The sequence below is a fragment of the Camponotus vicinus genome, unplaced genomic scaffold (assembly GCF_025532165.1).
Source record: "Camponotus vicinus isolate PSW18456_S1 unplaced genomic scaffold, iyCamVici1.0 SCAF_12, whole genome shotgun sequence".
Classification (NCBI taxonomy): domain Eukaryota; kingdom Metazoa; phylum Arthropoda; class Insecta; order Hymenoptera; family Formicidae; genus Camponotus; species Camponotus vicinus.
In genome coordinates, this window is record NW_028141948.1 from 1,958,352 (window position 1) to 1,980,281 (window position 21,930).

At 36.5% G+C, this 21,930-nt stretch overlaps 1 protein-coding gene across 7 annotated transcripts in view; it reads left to right on the plus strand.

Annotated features, from left to right (window-relative positions):
• Positions 1 to 21,930, plus strand: part of Pgant9 (polypeptide N-acetylgalactosaminyltransferase 9) — a 189,519-nt gene that overhangs the window by 147,493 nt on the left and 20,096 nt on the right. For all 7 annotated transcript variants that reach the window (XM_083084589.1, XM_083084594.1, XM_083084591.1 and 4 more), the window contains one exon: positions 21,254 to 21,423. In XM_083084589.1, the coding sequence (XP_082940715.1) occupies positions 21,254 to 21,423 (170 nt within the window). The remainder of the gene's footprint in view (positions 1 to 21,253; positions 21,424 to 21,930) is intronic.

The window sequence follows — 21,930 nt, forward strand, 5'->3', positions numbered from 1 at the left end:
AAATTTGTGAGCGGAGGATTGTATATTAATTAGCGCATGGTTTGACGTATTAATATTTTCTGACAAATTGAAAACACACTCGGTAACGTCAAATTTTTTTTTAAAACGCATTTATATCGCTTGCGATTAATATGAAATTTTTTTTGCAATTTTATACCGTCATATTTTATTTATAGTTCTTATGCATTATATCGATGAACGTTATAGGAAGCTACGAAAGATGCATTGTAATATCCATGTGAAGAGAAAGTAGAAAGATAAATTTTCCTACGATGCGAAACAGCAATCTCGTTAAAAACTATAGAATCTGCCCTTCTCCCTTCCCCCTTCCTCTCTCTGCGTATCGATTTCTAATAAATTCAAAAAACTGTTTACATACAGCGTAAATATAATATCGTTGAAAAGAAAGTTTTAATCTATCAGAATATTAATAGAAAATTTTTCATATATTTAAAAATAAAATCCCGTTTTAATTAAGTTTCCGTAAAAAGTTTTGCTAAAAAACATCGATTTGAGAATTATCGAAAAATATATCCTTTAAATGTTTTTAAAAATAGATTTGAAGAACGTAGACATCGTGAAAATACAGCGAAAATTCATCAGACTGCAATTAAATTAGCTTTCGTTGAGCGATAACATCGACTGATGATGCACAAAGTAGTTTCGATAGATTCTTCTATTCGATTAATAACACTTGATTGATTATCACAAGTGGAACAACATATTGAATTTATTACATTGAATTTTTCGAGTTTCCATTGGATGCTTGATATTAAATTATTTCTTGCGAGATGCATGATTGATCAAGTTATACGTTTGCGCACGCGCGAAACGAACGTAAAATAAAATATAATCCGTGCAACATTATTAGCACGTACAATGATGCGAAAGAATTTGAAGAATTTCATAACTTCTGGCAACTCTGTATAATCAGCATCGATAGGAACCCGGTAACCGGACTAATAACTTTTCACCAGCGGCGAAAGGTTGCTTTCATTTCGCGTTCTATTTTTTTTGCAGCTCTTGAAGCTTTTACGCGCATAACTACAACTCGTACTCGCTATCGTTACCTTTGCCGGCTGAATTTTATTGGAACTCATCGCCGATGCGTAAACGAAGCAGTCGTTTCGCTTAATCGAGACGCTCAACTTGTTGGAATTCGCATTCAACACAATCCAGCGAACGCGAGAAATCGTTTCCTCTCTCTGTCTCGCGAAGAGAGATCAGATTTTTAAATCACGGTTCATGGTTACACGCTCGTATTTCCTGCTTGTCATCGAACAGGACATCGAGAGGAGTTTCGGGTTATCTGATAACGAGTGCCATTGACCTTTTCCCTTCGATTATCGGGGGATGGCGCGATTCAAAGGACTGTTTTTATTCCGTATTCCGCGAATGCGCACTGTGTGCTCTGCGCTCGTTTGTTTCCCTTTGACCGATCGCCCCATCGACGATTTTATGAGGCAAGCTCGTGGAAAAATCACTGACGAAACACCGCGACCCTCTATGAATGCCGTTGCTTTAGTCCAGCGTAAACGCACGCGGCCGGGCATCTCCAGGCAATAAAGCTTGAAGATAAAGCACGCTCGCAAGAAAATTAAATTGCGATATTCGCTGACAGGGAGAAGCAATTTGCGAATTATCCCACCCGAAGCACTTTTCCGTCTATTAACGCGAGACGCTTGATTATTACGCTTGTATTCTGCAAGTGAGACCGTAAACTCTCTCATCCGCAAAGGACGTTTAAGCGTATTGCTCAATTAAAATTGAAATATTGTTTAGCCGGGATATTATATTTGTTGACAAGTGCTACGCTTTGTTTTACGCAAAGTGTGCAAATATTTATAATTTTTTAATTTTACTTTTAATTTTTTTCTATTATACATGATACATTAGGCATTTTATCGATATCATAATACTGTTGTTTAATAGTGATTGCAATGATATTATATGCGCGTATTCATTAAATATGTATTTTAAATTGAGAGATGTAGGTCGAAGCACCATTTGTCAATTTTGTTTGACGACGAAAAAGATCCTTTTACGTACGTATATGAGATTCATTCTGTTTTTCGTGCTCGGTAGCGACACATCATAAACCCTGCAATGAAGGAATTTTTTTCGTTGTGGTTTACCGCCATACGTCGCTCGTATCGCGCTGCGCCAATCTCAAAGAAAATTGCGCAACAAAAATGGACTCCATTTCGTCTGACAGAGGGAGAAAAAGAAAAGGAAGAAGAACGATGGCCAGTTTATATGGCGCATACGCAGGCATTTATTCCTTTTTTATTTATTCTCTGGAATAAAAGAGGCCATCGCGCATTTGCCCCGCCGCCTTTCAACCTCGCATTCGAAGAGAATAATTCAGCCACGACAAAATTGGACCACGTGGGGAAACAAAAAGAAATAAGAAGCAGAATTGCCCCCTCTCGATGTAGATAAATAAAAAATATTAGTTCCATGTAAGATTGTATTTGTTTATAATGAAACTTAATCACGAAATAACACTTTCAATCAAAGCTATCATTCAAGTACTTGTATATAGTATATTTTGCAGACAATAATCGGGAAATTCATATTTTCGTGGTATTAAAATAACACATGTAATAATTGGAAATACGGGAGATTTTTCCCCTGTCTACAACACAAGTAATTAAACTCGAGTTTGCACTGGCTTCCGCTTGAAATCCCTGGAGTTTCCCTTCGGAACTTTTGTAATCGTATCGACATCTTGAAGCAGATATATACGTTACGCGTAATATTGTTTTGTAAATAAAGAAAATAATTTCGTTAAGAAAGACGGCTCGAAATATCGATCGACGGCTGGATTATGGCTGTGCTTAGATTTTACGGAGTTGGCTAAATCTCTCGTCGAAAGTTTCCGGCGCTACACGCCTTTGAATTTCAAGCCACGGTTGTACGAGTTTAACGCGGCTATGGCGAGTCGGGGAAGTAATTTCGTTTCGAAATTCCGCCATAGTCCTACGCGCGACGACGTTAAGTTCCGTTCATAAGTCAACGCGCTTAACGAGCACGAACAATTTCCATACATCGGCGCACAGCGACGTATTTCGTAGTCGTGGTAACCGGCGACAGCGTCATGCTTTTAATATGCAACCATCAGATCCATCCGCGTAATTTCCTAAGTTCGTTAACGCTCGTTCGAACTTGTCGCACCCCCGCGCGACGCATGGGGTGGTGCACGCTTGTCTTTGCCGAAATAGTTTCGCGTGTTTACATGGGCGTCGAAGCGAGGGATCGGGTAAGTCGATGCCAAAGGGATCGCGCAGTTTGCCGGTCGGATTTAGTGTTCTCGCGATTCTCTCCTCTCTCTCTCGTTCCTTCCTGTGCGTTACGCTTGAATTAATAACGTAATTATATGTTCGTGCAGGAGCATTGATCCGCGGACCGGAAATTTGTCGAAATATAATCGTTATATAATCATTAGGGAAATGCAGCTTAAGATATTAATAGCTTCGAGGAGATAATCCATGTATGTCGGGAATTATTTCATCAAAAGTAGATATTTGTGACAAATAATTTGCTTTAAAATCTCGCTTTCAGATACTTTTCGTGCTCTAGTATTTTTTTAGATGCTTTCTAGGTGATAATTATATCTTTAAATTACTGATATAATTATAAAGTAATGTTTATATATGATTTTTTTACTCTTAATATCTATAAATAAATTTGCATTTCAATTGCATTATTGAATCTACATATTTGTATTTACATTATTACAAACGCGCGGAATAGTATAATTATAATTATATTTACTTGTGAGTGAGGTGAATTTGTAATTAGTATATAATTATGTTTAATTATGTTTACCTATGCTAGGTAAATTTTCGCAGGATGTCATTTGAGAATCATGAAGAGAAAAAAATGAAAAGCAGTAATCATTTCTTACCTGTAGATCCAGGTCGATCGGACTCGGCGAAATCGATCTCACGAACGTTTGGATATGCAACACCGGCGCCGAATTTATCGAAAGTCGAGTGGAAACGTAATTTGCAAACTGCATCGGATTGCAGCGCAACAAACTGGTCTGCAGCATGAAAAAAAAACAAAAAGTCTCACAGAAAAGTCTTGTCTCGAATTTGGATCTTATATTTTGTAGAAAAAAGAGGAAGTAAATTAAGCTACGATGCAAGGAATTTTGCGATTAACATATAAAGTAGCGTATTTTTTTCTCAGCCATCTGAAAATGTTGCAATCAAGCTGGGAAAACTACTACTGACTGAGGGAAATTCCAAGTACATAAGTTTCGCTTCGATTCGGGGTCGTCGCGAGTCTTATTACACGTCTGCGACTGTACCTTTGAGCCCCGTGTCGCCGATTTCTCCGCGACGATATCGATATATTGTAATCTTTTGATCTTCCGGCTTGCCCCGTGGGGCTAAACGGAGAGGAGACATCTAACTTTAGAACTAATGTCTCTTCTCTCCGCATCGATCTTCCCCGCAAGTTCCGCTTCCTCCTTTCTCAATATGTGAAACACGCTCCTCCAGACAAACGCTGGAATTATGCAAACGGCAAACAATATCAACGATAAATAATACCGCCTGCGAATAAGAACGTTCGAACGGGGAACTAAGAAGAAATTTTACCGAACAATACCAAGCTCCGCTATCGGAAATGTCGAGGCAGATGCAGCGAAAAATGCCACGGTCGTTGACCGCGTTTCTTGGCGTTGCTCTTTTATCGAACCGGAAAATGCACATAACGCATCTCCCACATACGGACAAAGGGCGTGTCTTATCGACATTACTATGGATCGAATAGAAATGACGGAGGTAGACATTATTAATCAGTCTGTCGGTAATTAACAGGTTTCCTTTAGAGATAGTAATGCTTAGCATTGAGCCGACTGATCTCGTAAGCTATAGTTCCAATAAGCCGAAGTATGTATATATAATTAGCGGTTCTAATTAAACATGCTATTAAATACAAGATAATATCTATAACTCGATATTTATAAGATGCAGATATTTTTAAAATCCGAAATATACGCGTAAACACAGAAAAATAAAGAGAAATCTAGATATTATATAATATAAATACGAGAAAAACTAGATTATAGAAAACAAGTTAGCGCGGATAAAAAAAAGTTTATCGATGAATAATTTGAAATTTTCCAAGAGTTGTAAGTATGTAATAAAATAGTAAAATAAAACATCGAATGTTTTTTGCCAGAATAATACTATCGGAATTTCAGTTCGCGGGTATGAAATAACATTCGCGAAAAATTTTCTGTGTGTACAATATAATATTTCGAAATCCTGCCACTATATTCATCGATTCGATAACACATTTCATTGCACAAAAGCAAAAGGTTTTAAATCTTCGTCGACATTTATATTTGCCATGTGCAAATATTTTACCGTTCGTATTATACAATAAAATTTGCCTTAAAACATAGCTCGCATCTTTAACTAATTTTTACGTCTTTTTTTTTTTTTATTTCAACTGTTGACCTGCTGCAGCAGATTGCGCGAAACGCCAGTATCGATTACCGTCACCGGATGCTGCTGACGTTATTTATTTTTCTCTCTGTCGAGGAATTAATTAACGTACCGGCGTTGATTTAGTGACATTCTTGTGATTATATTCGGTACATGGATGGTGTACACTAAAAAAGAAGAAGCTAATATTCCTTCGACAATGGAGCCTCCTAAGAGAAATTTAGATGTTGTTATTAGTAGCGTATTAATTGCTGAAACGTGCTATTGTTACTACGGTAAACAGGGTGTACACATATTAAAAGATTCTAAAATTCATGAACTTCCGAGACAACGTGCTTTCACGTTTTTAAGTTATTTATGTCGTTATTTATACGAACAAGTTTATTCCTAGCTATAATAGCTGTATGATCCGACAAGAGCTTTATAGCAACAAACAAATGTGAATTATTTATATAAATATATGTATTGACGATAAATTATACGTATTTATCATGGTCCCGGCGCAATGCAATTTATAAACTTGTGTTGCATCCGCATTAATCCGATCGTGTGCATATTTAAATACGCGAATGAATTTCGCGCGTTGAGTTAATCTAGCATGTATCTGTGATGCGTGTGTTACGCATCGAACCCCTCGTGTTTATGATTAATGCTATGTTTCTAACTGCGCGGTCGCTACGCTCTGCGACGATATAACGCATACGTTAATTAAACGCCACCGCTTGCACCGTTGACCGCACTTCTACGAAATGTCATTGGGGAGAACTGGTTACGTTAACGACGCGAAATAATTCATGTGTGTCTGAACACTGGTTGTCGGCTTTCGCAGGGTGCATTCATCTACGCGTTTGGCCGAAATGAGCCGGCCGACGTGTATTCAAAGCTCGCTCGCTATTTCAATTTTAAGGGACATTTTAATGCAAATTTGCTCGCGATTCGAAAGCCGGTAGGATCCGGAGCAATGCGTGTTGTTAATCGTAAAGAGAACGATGAATATTGTTTCTTGGCGATATTGCACCAAGTGGAGTTTATATAGCTATAAATTTCACGATCAAAGGCTGTGTGTTGAGATAAATAAAGATAAAGATTTTAATTTTTGAAAAACCAATTTTAAGACTCTTTTTTTTATAACCTTTTACAGCTAAACTGATGTTGTGAGATTTATTATTTTAAATAACAAACAAATAGAAAATTAGAAATTATTTACTTAATTATATGATAATGAATTAATATGCGATAATTTTGCGATCATAAAGTGTAAACGAAGGATATTTAAATTTAATCGGGATACTCCGCGCTTTTTTCAATTTTTAAAATGAATTTTTACATGCATCTTAATAATAATTTACAATATATTCACAAAATATGTAATGACAATAATAATAAATAACTAATATATATAATAAGTAATTTGATTGAGATTTTTATAACATCCGAAAAATAGATATCATGTAAATAATACATATAATATCTGTATAATATAAATTTAAATAACGTAAATTTTGAGTTTTTTTACCGGAGATAAACTATCGTTAAATTAATATTTCAATTTATAAGAATTACGTATAAAAAATCTGGACACTCACCGATATCATTGAGGCTGATGAACAAGCGCTTCCCTGCCTCCATTCTTTGACGGCTCCTCGATGATCTCTTTCATAGTCTTTATTGCACTCGCGATCACACTTCTCAATACTGCAAAGTACACAGAATAATATATCAATCGCGATATAGCGTCAATTAAATACGCGAACAACACTCGCGACACGAAATAAAAACGAGACACACGCGAATATGGATTCCGACGAATCGACAGAGTGTCTGAAGAGAGATCAATCGTACGAGATCAACGACACGACACTAGATCCGATAACTGTACATGGAAGTTTAAGATATCCAAAAAATGTCCGCAGAAAACACGCAGTGGATTCAAACTCGTCCAATTGTCAGGCACGCCAAGTGACAATTCGAAAATTTCGGCCATCATCGTTTCGCGCGTTTTGCGCGTTGCCTAGCAACGCAGGTTATGTTCGTAAATCATCTCAATCTCGAGCGGAATTCGATCGGCCAATGGGAGTAGAGAAATCCTCTTGCGCTGATTGGTTAATCGGACGATGCTAAACTCCGAAGGGTAGATTTTCGAACGCTTGAAAAATATTTCGGCGGGATATATAATTGTAGGTTATATCAATATAACGATAAAAAAGATTACTTTAGAGACATTAAAATATTAACGAGGACATTAATAAGAGTATTACTTTAGAGACATTAAAATATTAACGAGGACATTAATAAGAGTATTAAAATACGATTGTTGAATCATAATATCTGATTCATCGAAATTTAATCAGTCGCGCTTTTTAATTCATGATTCGCTGTCGCGCAAAGTCTTTTATAATAAATTAATAATCGAAATAATTTGTTTAATTCGTATATCGTATTAATACGTACTTATTCTATAAAAAATATTCACTCGGAGTAAAAAATACATACCGCAAATGCAGAGCAGTCGCAGCTTGTCTAATCTCGTCGCAGACGTCCGGCAAAATGACCGATGATTCGAAGCAATGACGTCACGCCTTGTTACCGCGCGCGAGAATTCCTTAGCGTGCGTCGTGTTTTTTGACACTTTAGAGGTCGAGTTCACGTCTACGCTTCGTACAACTTTTTCTCGTGCGTATATCTTCAAAAATATATCTATCTATTATCTATCTCATCTGTTTTTTATTTAATTGACACGTTTTAGTTATATTGATTTCAATTATTTTTTCGCTTTTCGTCCTTCCGAAAATTGAATACTTATTTGATATTAAATGCAAAGAAAACAAATATACTTTCTACGTTGTAAATTAGAGTAAATGAAAATATGATAAAGATAATATCAATCACAGTTTCTTTGCACGAACTGAAATGACTAATCAAATATTTAATACAAAATATAACGAATAAAATATTTTAGTAGTTTACTAGTGTAGCAACTTAATATAAAGTGAATTTTTCCCGACATTCATCAAACTTTAAATTGAGAGAAGTCCGAATATTTTTTAGAAAAGCATATTATATATTAATATAATAACTACCACATGAGGAATATTGCTGTGTACAATTTTTTGACACTTTAGAGGTCGAGTTCACGTCTACGCTTCGTACAACTTTTTCTCGTGCGTATATCTTCAAAAATATATCTATCTATTATCTATCTCATCTGTTTTTTATTTAATTGACACGTTTTAGTTATATTGATTTCAATTATTTTTTCGCTTTTCGTCCTTCCGAAAATTGAATACTTATTTGATATTAAATGCAAAGAAAACAAATATACTTTCTACGTTGTAAATTAGAGTAAATGAAAATATGATAAAGATAATAACAATCACAGTTTCTTTGCACGAACTGAAATGACTAATCAAATATTTAATACAAAATATAACGAATAAAATATTTTAGTAGCTTGCTAGTGTAGCAACTTAATATAAAGTGAATTTTTCCCGACATTCATCAAACTTTAAAGTGAGAGAAGCCCGAATATTTTTTAGAAAAGCATATTATATATTAATATAATAATTACGCCATGAGGAATATTGCTGTGTACAACTTTGTCAATTAAGTTACATTGTCTCTAAAAAATATTTTTTATTTTTTACAGTTAATTTTTAACGTCAAGAAACTTATAGCAAAACTATATAAATATTCTATCTACAATTCTATTTTAATAATATTTACGTTCTAATAAATATACTAAACAAAATGCAAAATTATTCGTAGGTTCATGAGTTTTCGAAGCGTTAGAAAATTTTGTCATTCACACTTTGTCTAGAGAGAAGTGAACTTTAATTTGTAGGCAGAAAGTCGCTCAGCTCAACTTTAACTTTATATTTTTAATGAGAGTTATTAAAAATTGCAAAGATATTTAATGAGATCGTGGAAGCGTTGGAAGTCGCGAATGTAATTTTCAGTGAGTTATAATAGTACAATATTTTATATAATCTCCTAGATCTCGCACTCTCGACATTTCATATTTTATTCGCATTTACCACCGATTTTTCCTATATTTAACAATCACATTGGGGATGACACATTTATCAATTTAACGAGGTAATGTCAAGGTTCACTTGCCGAATACAAATTTTCCTCATCCGCAGCATGAGGGTACATACACAGGATTGCAATGCGAGAATATCTCGGAAGAATTTCGATTTATCGCGATCAATCATAGGCATCGCAATCGGATCAAAATCTGTCGCCGGTTTCGTTTTCGAGCGCGCGGGGAAGGAACTTTTGAAAAAAGAATTATACATCTGTGTGTGACAGGCATGGCCGGAACCGGAACGAGGGCGAACGCAATAGAGAGGCAAGGAAATATGGGGATTCGGACGGCGAAATTTTGCGGTGACAAACCGTCGCCGCTGTATTAAAACTCTCCGAGTGCGAGCTCGTCCCCCTGTTCCCATCCCCAGTCCCGCCGTTTTCGCCGTTATTAATCTTTCGCGCGAAAGTTGGCAACACCGGGATATTAATCACGGCGAGGCATCGCGGTAATTCCGTGGGACCTACTAATCATGGGGCAAGACCAATTAATTCGCGGCCATATTGCGGCCGAGAGCGAGATGGATGCGAAGTGGTAACGGACGACGTGTACACCGGCATTCGCAGCTTTTTCTTCGGAATTACAAATTTCTGCGCTTAAATCTTGGGTCTAATAGTTCTCCCGCTAATGATTCGTACTGTTTTATCTTTAACCGAAACAAGCTGCGTTAAATTTCACGCGATAAACACTAATTGATTCACATCAGAGATCTGTCAGATGGAAAAAATTCTAATGTAAGTTATATACAATTTTTCGCAATCGTATTTACATTGCGCAGGGAAAATTCCATCCAAAAGAATCTAGATCTTACGAGGATTGTGCGATATTTTGCAAGAAATCTCTTGAGCTCGAGATTTTGCAAGAAACCTCGAGATTTCAGAAAAACCGGATTTCACGTCATAAAATATCCTTGGAAACGAAAGGACCTTTGCAAGAATTGTCGAGCTTTTTTATTCAACTTAATTAATGGAAACTCAGTCATCCGCAGGAATTTTTACACATCCAACAATTTATAAACTTAACAGTTGTCCCATTCAATTATATGCGTCACGAGATAACAATGCCATCTTTTTAGAGAAGAAAGATGACAGAGAAAAAGAGAATTGAGAAAATAGACAAACAGTAGACAAGCGCTCGCTTGCTAAACAGTCAGAAACTTGGACAACGTCCAGCAAGGAAGTAATACTGGTTTCCCCAAAGGTTAGTGGTGTCCTTCGATAAACGGATCTGTCTCGAGCAATAGTTTCGCGGAGGCTAACGAGCACCATTGTCTGAAGATACCGATAATTATGTGAGCTCGTTCAGTCTAGTGACAGTTTTGAACAACCGATAACGAGAGCTGTCCTTCCCCTCTCTTTGAGATGATATAGAATAGAAGCGAAACTGATAATAGATACGAAACGTTATGCTGATAATAGCTCGTTGAAATCATATATTGCCTCTGGTCGTTCTTTATTATTAATTAAAGACACGTGCTAATTAGGTGATGATGATGAATCGTTATTAAATTTCACCGCGCGAATTTCCCATGGAATGATACTATGCTTATTCACACTTATTCATGTATTTTCCAAAGACAGTAACCAAATATTGGGATAAAATAATAATAATTATTTCAATTTCTCTCTCTCATTAAGCGCGTATAACATTTATTTCTATTAATATGCTAATGAATGCTTCATATAATATTAATAATAAATGTAGAAATTATTAAACAATTGTGCACTAAAATAACAAAACATTTGACCTCTTTTTATAAATTCCGGATATAATTATATAATACAATGAGCTTTAACGTGTGACCGAATTATCGCTGTAGGCGAGAAACTAAACAATATTAATATCACATGTGGAGAGAGAGAGACAGCCGATGTGTGTCGCGCCAGGGGCACATCAGAACCGGCCAATTCATTTGAATCAACAATTAATCATGCGGATGAGCGACGAGACATAAATAAATAGCTAATGATAAATAATACGACGCGGCGCGCCATAATCTCAGGCCACTTAGACATGCCGAGGATGTTTCATCAATAATGCAATTACCGAAACGTCAGTTATCAATTACAAATGTAACGTGACGTGATGAGATGTATGGACGGAGCCGATCTCTATTCTAGGCTTTGCAATAGCGAGAGCGCCTCGTCCGTTTCTCAACAGTAGTCCAGTTTAATTACATTCGGACGATGTTTCAATTTGAATACATAACGGTGGCATTATTTGCACAATACGATAATTACCATATACCGCCTGGAGATGAGAATATCAGCAGCCGAATTTCGACCGGCATTACTGATGCATCAGGTTCATAAAGCCCCGCTACGTTTCTGGCAGCGATTCTCTCTCTCTCTCTCTCTCTCTCCTCTCTCTATTGTCTCTGAAAACAGCAGTAGTTAAGCTCACAGATAATTCCGACGCAAATCTACTCTGTTGTATGGAATACACAAATGCGTGAAATAAGCATTTACGCGCGCGGTGTCAGCTAAAGTCGCCGGATAATGTGCCATGTGGCGTAGAAAATAAGTCGTGTGTGTGATAAACCGACTGGATACGCATATGAATTCGTCGCTTTTTTTGTCGCCGCAATCTGGAAGACATAAAGCGAATCAAATAGCGTTAAAGGATCGTATTTTTTCGAAGGCAACCTTTTTCTCAAAAATACATTCCGATAATTTGTAAGAAAAGCAATTGCGCGAAGAAGGATAAATGTTGAAAAAAAACTACTGCTTGGGAGATTTTTTTGTTTGTATCCGTCTCTGGACATAATTATGTACAAGCATAAAATATAGATTTTAATTGCTTACAAGAGGTACTTATCAATCTTTATTTGTATTTTTTATTTTTTATCTTTGTTTTTTTTTTCATTTCATATAATTAATATATCAAGCTCAGCTTTTTTTATATTATTTTCATCATAATTTTACTGCTGATGGCCCGCAAAAGAGCGAACCGTTTAAAATAACAATAACTAATTTATTTCTTCAAACGATTTTCCATTTTCGCTTATTATCATTGGTTTTTATATTAGCCCGTATTACTAATTTATATCATTTAGAGAGCTCGATTTATGTATCATTGATAAATATTGTGTCGCGCGACAACTAAACGAAATCTACTTGGATAAAATCTTTGTAAAATCGCGATGCTTATTCAACACGTCACTTTGCGCTACTAATATCCACATACATGTATATGTGTGTTTCTTCTCTGCCACTCGCGAGCACAGTCGCGTATTCCTCGCCGATGCGCTTCCATGAACGCGAATTCAATGACTGCTAACTGCGTCGGGGCTGATGGTAACGCGAGCACAGGGAGATTTTGCGAAAGGTATAGAAATAGGATGCAAACGAGGATGCTTGTTAGCGAGACGGCGCACCGTCACGAACCATTCTCCTCCCCGACACTCACCACGAGTGATGGCAGAGCGCGCGAGGATGTTTACTCATTACAGGTAAACACAATCCATCATCCCCTTCCAGCGCTTTCAAGCCGCGATCGCGTCCGGCGAAGGCTCTCTCGCCATTTCGTTCATACGCGCTGCAAAAATTAGGACGCGGTGACGTTGAATTACAGTTGTTCCCCGCGTTGTCATTTTTCTCTCGGCTCTTTGTCGCGCCTTTGTTCCTTTCTTGAACGCATCCCGCGATAATTATGATAATTAATAGCTTTGGAAACATTTTTGGAATAATAATTGAGATAATTTGATTGATTGGTATCGAAAATTGATCAAAGTCCTCTTTCCTTTTTGTTTTTTATATTTTTCAAACACGCACATAATACATCGGCGCACGTCGATTTTATTTATACCTGTATACATTTTTGTTCCTCGCGTTGCTTGATGTTATTTTTTTAATTAATAAAGAGAAATGTGCACAAAAAATGTAATTGCAAGTGCGAGGCTCTTTGCAGTTGTTAACAATAATTAAAAACTGGTTAATTGGAATGTTTTAGCAATCACGGCTATCGCAATTATTATAAACTTATATAGAGAGAATTTTCGTTTTTATTATTATAAAAATTTCATTTATATAAAACAAAGTAATTACGCAATTTAATAATAATAATAATAATAATTTAAAACAATTCTGAATGCACACTGAAAATATGCATATAATTTGGTGCTAAGCAAAATATAACGTTTTAAATCGGAACATTTGTCAAGCCACTAAGCCCTTTCAGTTGACCAAAATTTCATGCAGTAGTAACTGACTGATAGGTCAGACGCTGCAAGTGGAAAACAACCGCGCAAACTCCACTCTATCGGTATACGTGAAATTACACAGTACGGCGAAACAACGGTAATAAACTGAAAAACCGGGATTGTTTGCGTGGAATTTCCCTCCTGCGACGCAAATCCCACGGTAACATAAATCCGGAGGAGTACAATCGTAACTGCAATATGCGAATTACCAGCGAGAGAGCGGGGAGAAGGGAATTCGCGGAACTGAAATAGTAGGCGCGTTATGTCTCTGAGACGCAGCCCCGAGACACAAAGCTGTCATGTTATCGTTGTCAACCGTTGTACGCGAAATTTTACGAGGCGAAACTCGCGCGACGACGCTCGTAAAATCGTAGACTAGATTGTCGAATTAAAACTTTGCGCTTCATCGAGATATTTAAAACGGATATTCCAGACGATCATTAAACAATCACGTAAAATGTTTAACTATTCGTGATGAACCATCGCGCGATCTAATGTAATTTCGAAAATTAAAAGTACGCGAGAAAATTTGCGTAAATTATACGTAAATTGTAAGAATTTTTCAGATGAAAATCGGAGAATCGACGCTGAAAAAAGAAAGTCGTTCTTTATGCATGAGACAAATGTCTTATCTCCTACAAAGATATTTTAATATCTCGGGATCAAGTCTGCAATCACAAATCTGTCAAGTTCTAATGAGTTCTTTGTGAAATATTATAATGTATGATGAGTTTTAGAGTGTACTTCGAATTCTCATTTGCATTTTTTCAAATATGGAGATGACAGACCGCTCTTTTGTGTGATAAGTAATAAATATGAATTTTTTCCGTAGCAAAATATTTTAAACGTAATTTTATATTTTGATACATAAAATAACAGAGCGATATCGTTAATATAAATCAAAAATATAAATTGACTGCTGTTTTTTAATTGAAAAGTTTTAAAAAAGTTATTTAGTAGACTCGAATTATTTTATATTTTTATATAAATTTTAATCTCGTGAACGCGTATCTCTTTTTCGAGATTTAGAGCACTCGACAGAATGTTAGATTTAACGTTAAAATCTGATATGAATACGGAAACCAAGAAAACTCTGGAAACCATCGCGTATCAAGGACGTTCTATTCTTTCTCTCGAGTCCCACTAGGGCATCCCAGTGTCACCGGCGCCATATCGGGATACAAAGCTGCCGTCGTGCAGCCAAGCTCACTTGGGATTTTATGACACGCACATATATGGAATCTTCATGTCGACGTATCGCACTTTCCGTGGAACTTTCTATGCGGGATCCCTACAGTCGTCGTTGGCAAATGCTTCTACATTTTGGCAGAGCGTTCGTTCATTTCCGCGCGACGTGATGCTGTCAAAGCGCGTCGTCAAACGTGTCTCGTTAGGATTGAATTTCAATCAGTTGCCTTTGAAAGCAGTCGATAAATGGAGCGCTGCGCAAGTCCTTTGATTCACGCATATCTCGCATACCCGAGAACCTTTGTACATATTTAAACGGTTACAACCTTGCGACCCCTCTCTCTCTCTCTCTTTCTTTTTCTCGTATCTCGGATTATTCCATTTCTTTTTCTATGCTTCGCGAATTCGCGCTAAAAACCGGACGAAATCCGCATGCATCCCACTTCCTTCACTCGTTTGCCGCGATTATCTCTGCAAAATGAAAATTAAGACGAGGAATGCGCCGGTAGACGGAATCCGTGTACGCTCGGAAAAATCCGTAATTAATTAAGCTAGAGTTAAGCGGTAATGATGAGACCGGCTAGATAATACTGGAGTCGGCATGACTGAAGCATAGCCTTCGTGTTTGAGCAACATTTGTTCTTTCTATTCCGGTCAGCAAACGGAGCTTTGACGTAACCGTTACGTGCCGCCGAGGCCGCGTTTATATATAGACCCAAGAAGATCCCACGAAATTAAATACGATAGTAAACGAGACAATAATTCGCGGGTTAACTCCGACATTTTCGAGGCTTCGTATATATTCCGCTCACGCCCGCGTGCGAAAACCCTCGTGCTTTAACGGCGCTCGTGCAACGTGCGTGTACACGTAACATCCCACGCCAGGGGGAGAAGCGAGAAACACTTTATCATAGGTATCTCCGTTTACTCCCGGGGCCGAAAGTCCGCACCCCATCGGAGCCGTTACGCGGATCTTTACGATACTCGGCGGGGGCGCGAGCTTGCACCTCGATGTTCCCTTGATATTAGCGCGGCGCACTAATTGAAACCGCGTCCCTATTTTTCCCTCCAATGAAGACCGGATGAGCCTCGTAACGAAGTAATACGGAATATTGCATGACTACATTTCGTAAAGTGCAGGTTATTCATTAAGCTAAAACTCGGGGAATTTAATTTATCTATTTTTTTTTTGTTCAAGTTCACGTGCAGAACTTTGTGTGCACTTGGGTGAAACGAAATTATAACACTTCGAGCTTGTCGATTAAATATAATGTACTTTATACTTCAAGTTCCTTTTTTTTTAGGTGATTTAAATGATAGGTAATGTAATGAAACTCTCTTCTTTTCTCTCTCTCCCCCCCTTTTTATCTTTACAATTGCACTAGAGATGAATTATTCGTTATTGCTAAAACTGGGCATTAGGTGAGATTTGTGGATATAGCTATCCCTGCGTTATCCAACTGCAAGCGTAGAATTCAATTTGGGATATAACATATTACAATAGATATGACTTTGCGCTGCTGTTACCTTCCAAGTAATTTCAACTTTCCTCATATAAATTCTCAGCAGGAGTTGGCTGCCTTTCCCTTTTGTTGTTTGATTTTACTGGTAATACTTGGCCGAGTATATTTTCGTCTAGAAACTTTGTAAGGCGCGACCTTCGTAATGACGAAAATCATTCGGGACTCGAGTTTACGTGGCTCGTGCATTTTTATCATGCCGTTCGCGCTATTCCGGTCATTCTCCTATCCGTGTCGTTCTCCTTCAAAATGTGGATCTATTTTTCCCGATGGTCCTATAACCTCGTACAAGAAAAGCGCCCTTATCCATCGCTTATGACGGGGAATCCCCGGGTATCTGGATTCCTTAGATTCGAGGCCATTCTCCAAGGGTGCCAAATGTAGCGTAACTTACAAGGGATATCGCGAAGCATTCAATTTTTCCGCTTTACGATTTCAGAGATCGGGATTACTTTTGAACGTTGCGCAAATATCACATCATGGCTAATAAAATTTCGCAAACTTGCGATATTGTCGTGGTATTAATTATTTCTGATAATAATTGAAAAATAAAAAAAAATTATTGTCGAGATTAACAGCAATTTCTTGAGTTTTTGTTTATCATGTTTTCGAATAAAATACAATGTTGTATATTCATGAAATATAAAATACGAAAGAAAACGTAAGTAATTTATAAAGAATGCGTTAATGTTGGATGTTGTAACATAATCGCAAGACGAACGATTCTTGAAAGGCAAGAAGGATGCTCACACAGAAGCCGCAATTAGCTTCACGAAACTTTCATTTATCTTCCTCTGCGAGACGCTGAAACAGATATTTTGCAATGCTGCCCTTGGCAGAAGTTTTTCTTTAATAATATAATTACGCTCGGAAACTAAATTAGATTGTAGATCTCATTCTGTATTTTCTGATAGCCTTGCAAGTTCTTAAGATGTTTTTCTTGCATTGTATCGCGGTACGTAAAGGGGATGAGATGAAAGCTTGGATATTGCAGATCAATAAGTTCCATTATAACGTTCTCTTTTTTTGCAACTTTCAGAAACAGAGATTATATTTGTTTGAGCTTTTATTAACCTTTAATAGATATGTTTTAGATTTCAAAGTCGCAGTAATTTATTGTATTTTAAATCTTAATCACACGATTTCTTACTCGAATCTATCTCGCGTCTTTGAAAATTTCACGTTACAATTAATTGCAAGCTATGAATAAAAAGCTCGTCGTATAAATAAAATAGTAACTTGGGCGTCTTTTCTTCTCCCAGCGTCATTCGCTAAAGCCTGACGCACCTTCTCTTTACAGTTTGACTTTCACTTACTTCGCTCACGCCTATTTCTTCAATTTCCGCGAACGAAGACAAGTCAAGATTCCCACAGGCGAGATGCCTACGGCGAAGAGACTCGCAAATAGAATTCTACATATCCTGGATGCGGGCTTCGGGGATGCGGTATGAAACGTGACGCGTTTGATCGAGCGCAACGCCTCGCGGGGTTTAGGCGATTGGGATGACAACGGGACGGGAAGGGAAGGGTTGTAAGGGGGTGCTCTCCGAATGTGCTGAACGCGCGAAGGAGCCGCTTCTCATTCGATATCCGTGGCTGATTTCGAGCTACCCATCCCGAGTGCCGTCCAACAATGGGGTCTCTTTTGTCGACGGGAAAGAGGATATCGCTGTTGAACGTCAATCGACTGGAAACGATCGATGCGTTTACTGGCTTAAGCGATTTCCCACTTTGTTCGAAGCACGCCGTGCGCGATTTATATTCGCGGCCGCGCGCTCGTGATATTAATACGATTGTAACGATATTGCTATGATTTACTTTCAAGCTGCGCGAGCAGTATAAATATGTATCGAGGAGCAAATCCTTTTTTAGAATAATAATAAAATAACTCATTGTATTAAATTGAATACTGATGTAATGAAATAATGTTTAACATTTCAGACGGCAAGAGATTTTCTTTAATCGATTAATAATTAATGAATTAATAAATTAATGTTATTTATAAATTTATAAATTAATGTTATTGTAAACCAATGATATTTTCCACATGCGGATTTAACTTATCGAAGATTTCATGATTCATTGTCGATTGAAATATCTTACAGCGATAAATCATAAGGAAGTTTTGTGATATTTCGATCATTATAATTTTCAAGTAACTCACATTAATTATATTAATGCTATAACTTAACGATGCTCATAACGGGGGATTAAAAGTGGCTTATAGTAAAGAAGATTAAGAAGTGTGTTATTGCTACAAGAGTTACGTGCGATAATAATGACAAACTGCGAGTTGAATTTTCTCCGCGCGGAGGTTTTATTACTGCGAAATTTATCACCGACAATGTTGGAAATTAAAAACGCAGCGTCCCGTATTTAAAAATGAAAATTTTCACCAGCTCTCCTATTAAAATTTAAACAAACTAATGCAGAAACGAGAGAAATGCAAATAACGTTGATTCAGTTTCGTGAGTCTCTTTCGCTTTTCTAGCCTAGAAAAGTTTATCTGATGCATGGTTAAAGCACATCAGATAAGTGCGATCATGCGATAACGTTGAGAAGCACGTGTTATGCTGTTGGAGCATTATTTCAGGGAATATACATGAAAATCAATAAATTTTCATTGCTCTGTTCTATACATTTTCGCATTAATCACACTTTCCTCAAGCTATTTATATTCCAGTTTAAAAGCTTATAAAATTACTGCGCTATTTTGTATCGAATTTTCGTTATATACCGAATAACGTTCATTTACAATAAAGATTATACGATATATGTCAAATCTCTTATTTATCTGCTTACATCAGCTGTTAGATATACTTGTAGATTTTATGCAATAACGCAGACGTGGAGATTGATAAAAACTTACTTAGGAGTGACGCATAACAGAAATAGGACGGACATTAATACTGAATCGATTGTCTGCGCTAAAGGTTACATTTTTTGAAGTAGACACTTCTTGGTTTATAAGAAATATTAAATCTTCATTTAAATTCTTTTACTGTTTTTTTTCTATTGAATATGACATATGTCTGTTTTAATGGATTTATAGAGAACAGCTAGAGACAAAAGACTTCCAAAGATGTCTTTATTATTTTAATCCTGCCGTATATATACTTTCGACATATCCTGGTTATTATTAATAGCTTTATTACATTGTACAGAGACTGTAACATTCGGATTTTTGTAAAATTGTACAGTCATAAAATTGTGTAAAATTGTACAGCTATTGTGTGCAATAGAAAATAAATTTGCATAGAAATTTTCGCAACACGAAATTCGATGAGAGAGAAAAAAAGAGAGACAGATAGACATATGGCATAAAATCGTCCATTACTATTTATTTAGAATTTGTTAAGCATTTGCTTTTTATATAAACGTGACCTATGCACAATAATGGAAAATAATATTCAATATTCATTGTATGTTACCATTTGACATTTTATTATTAACTTGGAACGAATTTTATTCTCTCTGTAATTTCCCTTGCAGAAAGAGAGAGAGAGCTTTGTGTCTTGAAAACATATTATATTATATTTCAATAATCTTCCTTTTTCATGTGTCAGATTGCAACTGCTTCGATCTGCTCAATAAAAAGCTTGACTATTTTCTTGTCTTCTCTATTTAATAATTTATCATTGTTTGCAATTCTGCCATTTAACTACATTATTACGATGACTCTTCCGTTTCATTTATTATTCTTCATGTTAAACTTATCTACGTGTCTCCTGTATTATTTGCAATGTGATAGACAGACATGTATACAGATATGTTAAACTTGATGTTTGATGTGATACAAGCGCATCTCTAACTCGGCACGGAAACCGATTATAAAGGGATTTCATTCATGAATAGATACTCGCTTCGATACACCAGAAGGATATATCGGAAATTTGACAAATAGTATTCTCGTGGTGCAGCGAGCGTTTGTTGGCAGTTGTTAATTGAAATTATTCAGAGATGGTCGTTACAATAACGGCTGTTATCGAATGACACTTCTCATAATCGCATCATTAGCACGATGTACTTATTCTCTATTTCAACATGTAACGTGTTAATTGCAAACGAATACTTGAAATTAATCTGTGATAATGATCCCGTGAATAAAGCACGTGTAACCATACTAAAGCTAATTACATTCGTTATGAGTCACAAAATGTATATACGTATTAAACATATTAGTAGGCGATAAAATTGCAAATAGAGCTTAACATAAACATTGAATAAATGAATGTACGATTGCATGGGATTTGACGAGAATACGTTAATAAATAGAAACGCGAGCTCTCGCGAATATCCGAAGAGAGGCACATGGAAACTTTTATTTACCGTATCCATAAACCGCGACGGATCTGCTGTGTGTTTAACGGAGTCCGGAAGTCGCAATCCTGCATCTCTGGAATTCATTTTGTGGTAAGCTTCGGGCGAGTATACATCTCATGGGCGTTCAGTCTGCAAACATTCTCTGCCTTAATCGTATTACCGTATTTTCCCGACATATCTTCTGGTACATATCGGTTCCACGTAATCATTCCCCTCATTGCGGTCTAGAGATCAATAACTTGATTCGACTTTGTTAAATTGATATAACTGTTTGCTCCGCAAACAATTGCGCAATCTACTATCAAAGCTAATTTTATTAGCGGAACACCAGCAGAGCCATACATATTTTGCTTCGTCAGCATAATATTTGTGCATAGAAACATATTTTCAACAATAATAATGTTTTTTACTTATAACGCGATCGTTTTAAAACAGTTAATTCAATGATTGTTCTGATATTGTGTTTTAGGTGCAAGGAACCTGGTAGATACCTGAAGGACCTTCCGCCTACGGCGGTAATTATTTGCTTTCATAACGAGGCTTGGTCCGTGTTATTACGTACGGTACATTCCGTTCTGGACAGATCGCCGGAGCATCTCATACAAGAGATCATTCTCGTCGATGATTTCTCCGACATGCGTAAGTTGTCCTTTTAACTAGTGAAAGTATAAAAGACTAACAAGTTATTATCTTTCAATTTCCCTAATAATATATTAAATTATAACAGTAATTATTGCAATAGATCATCACGAAATAAACTAATTAAATAAGCTAATTTTTTCCATATTTATTTTAAAATATTTCAAAATTTTAAAGCTTTATTTTAAAATATTTTAAAAAATTATAGGAAGCATATATGTATATGTAATTTATAAACGTAAATATTTATTAAGGGAAATTGAAATATAAATTACACATGTAATTTATATTAAACGTGAATTGTACACGTCACGTAGCCTATAATATATACAAATATTTAAAATATATCTTTTTCGAAGAGCGAATGCAAGTTACTTTCGCGTTATCATCACGAACCGTCCTCGTACTTTGGATTCCAAACGAAATACCTTCTATGCGCGATCGAAGCGGAATAGCATATCGGTTCCGTAGCATCATAAATCCTGGTATAGCTTCACATCGTTGAGA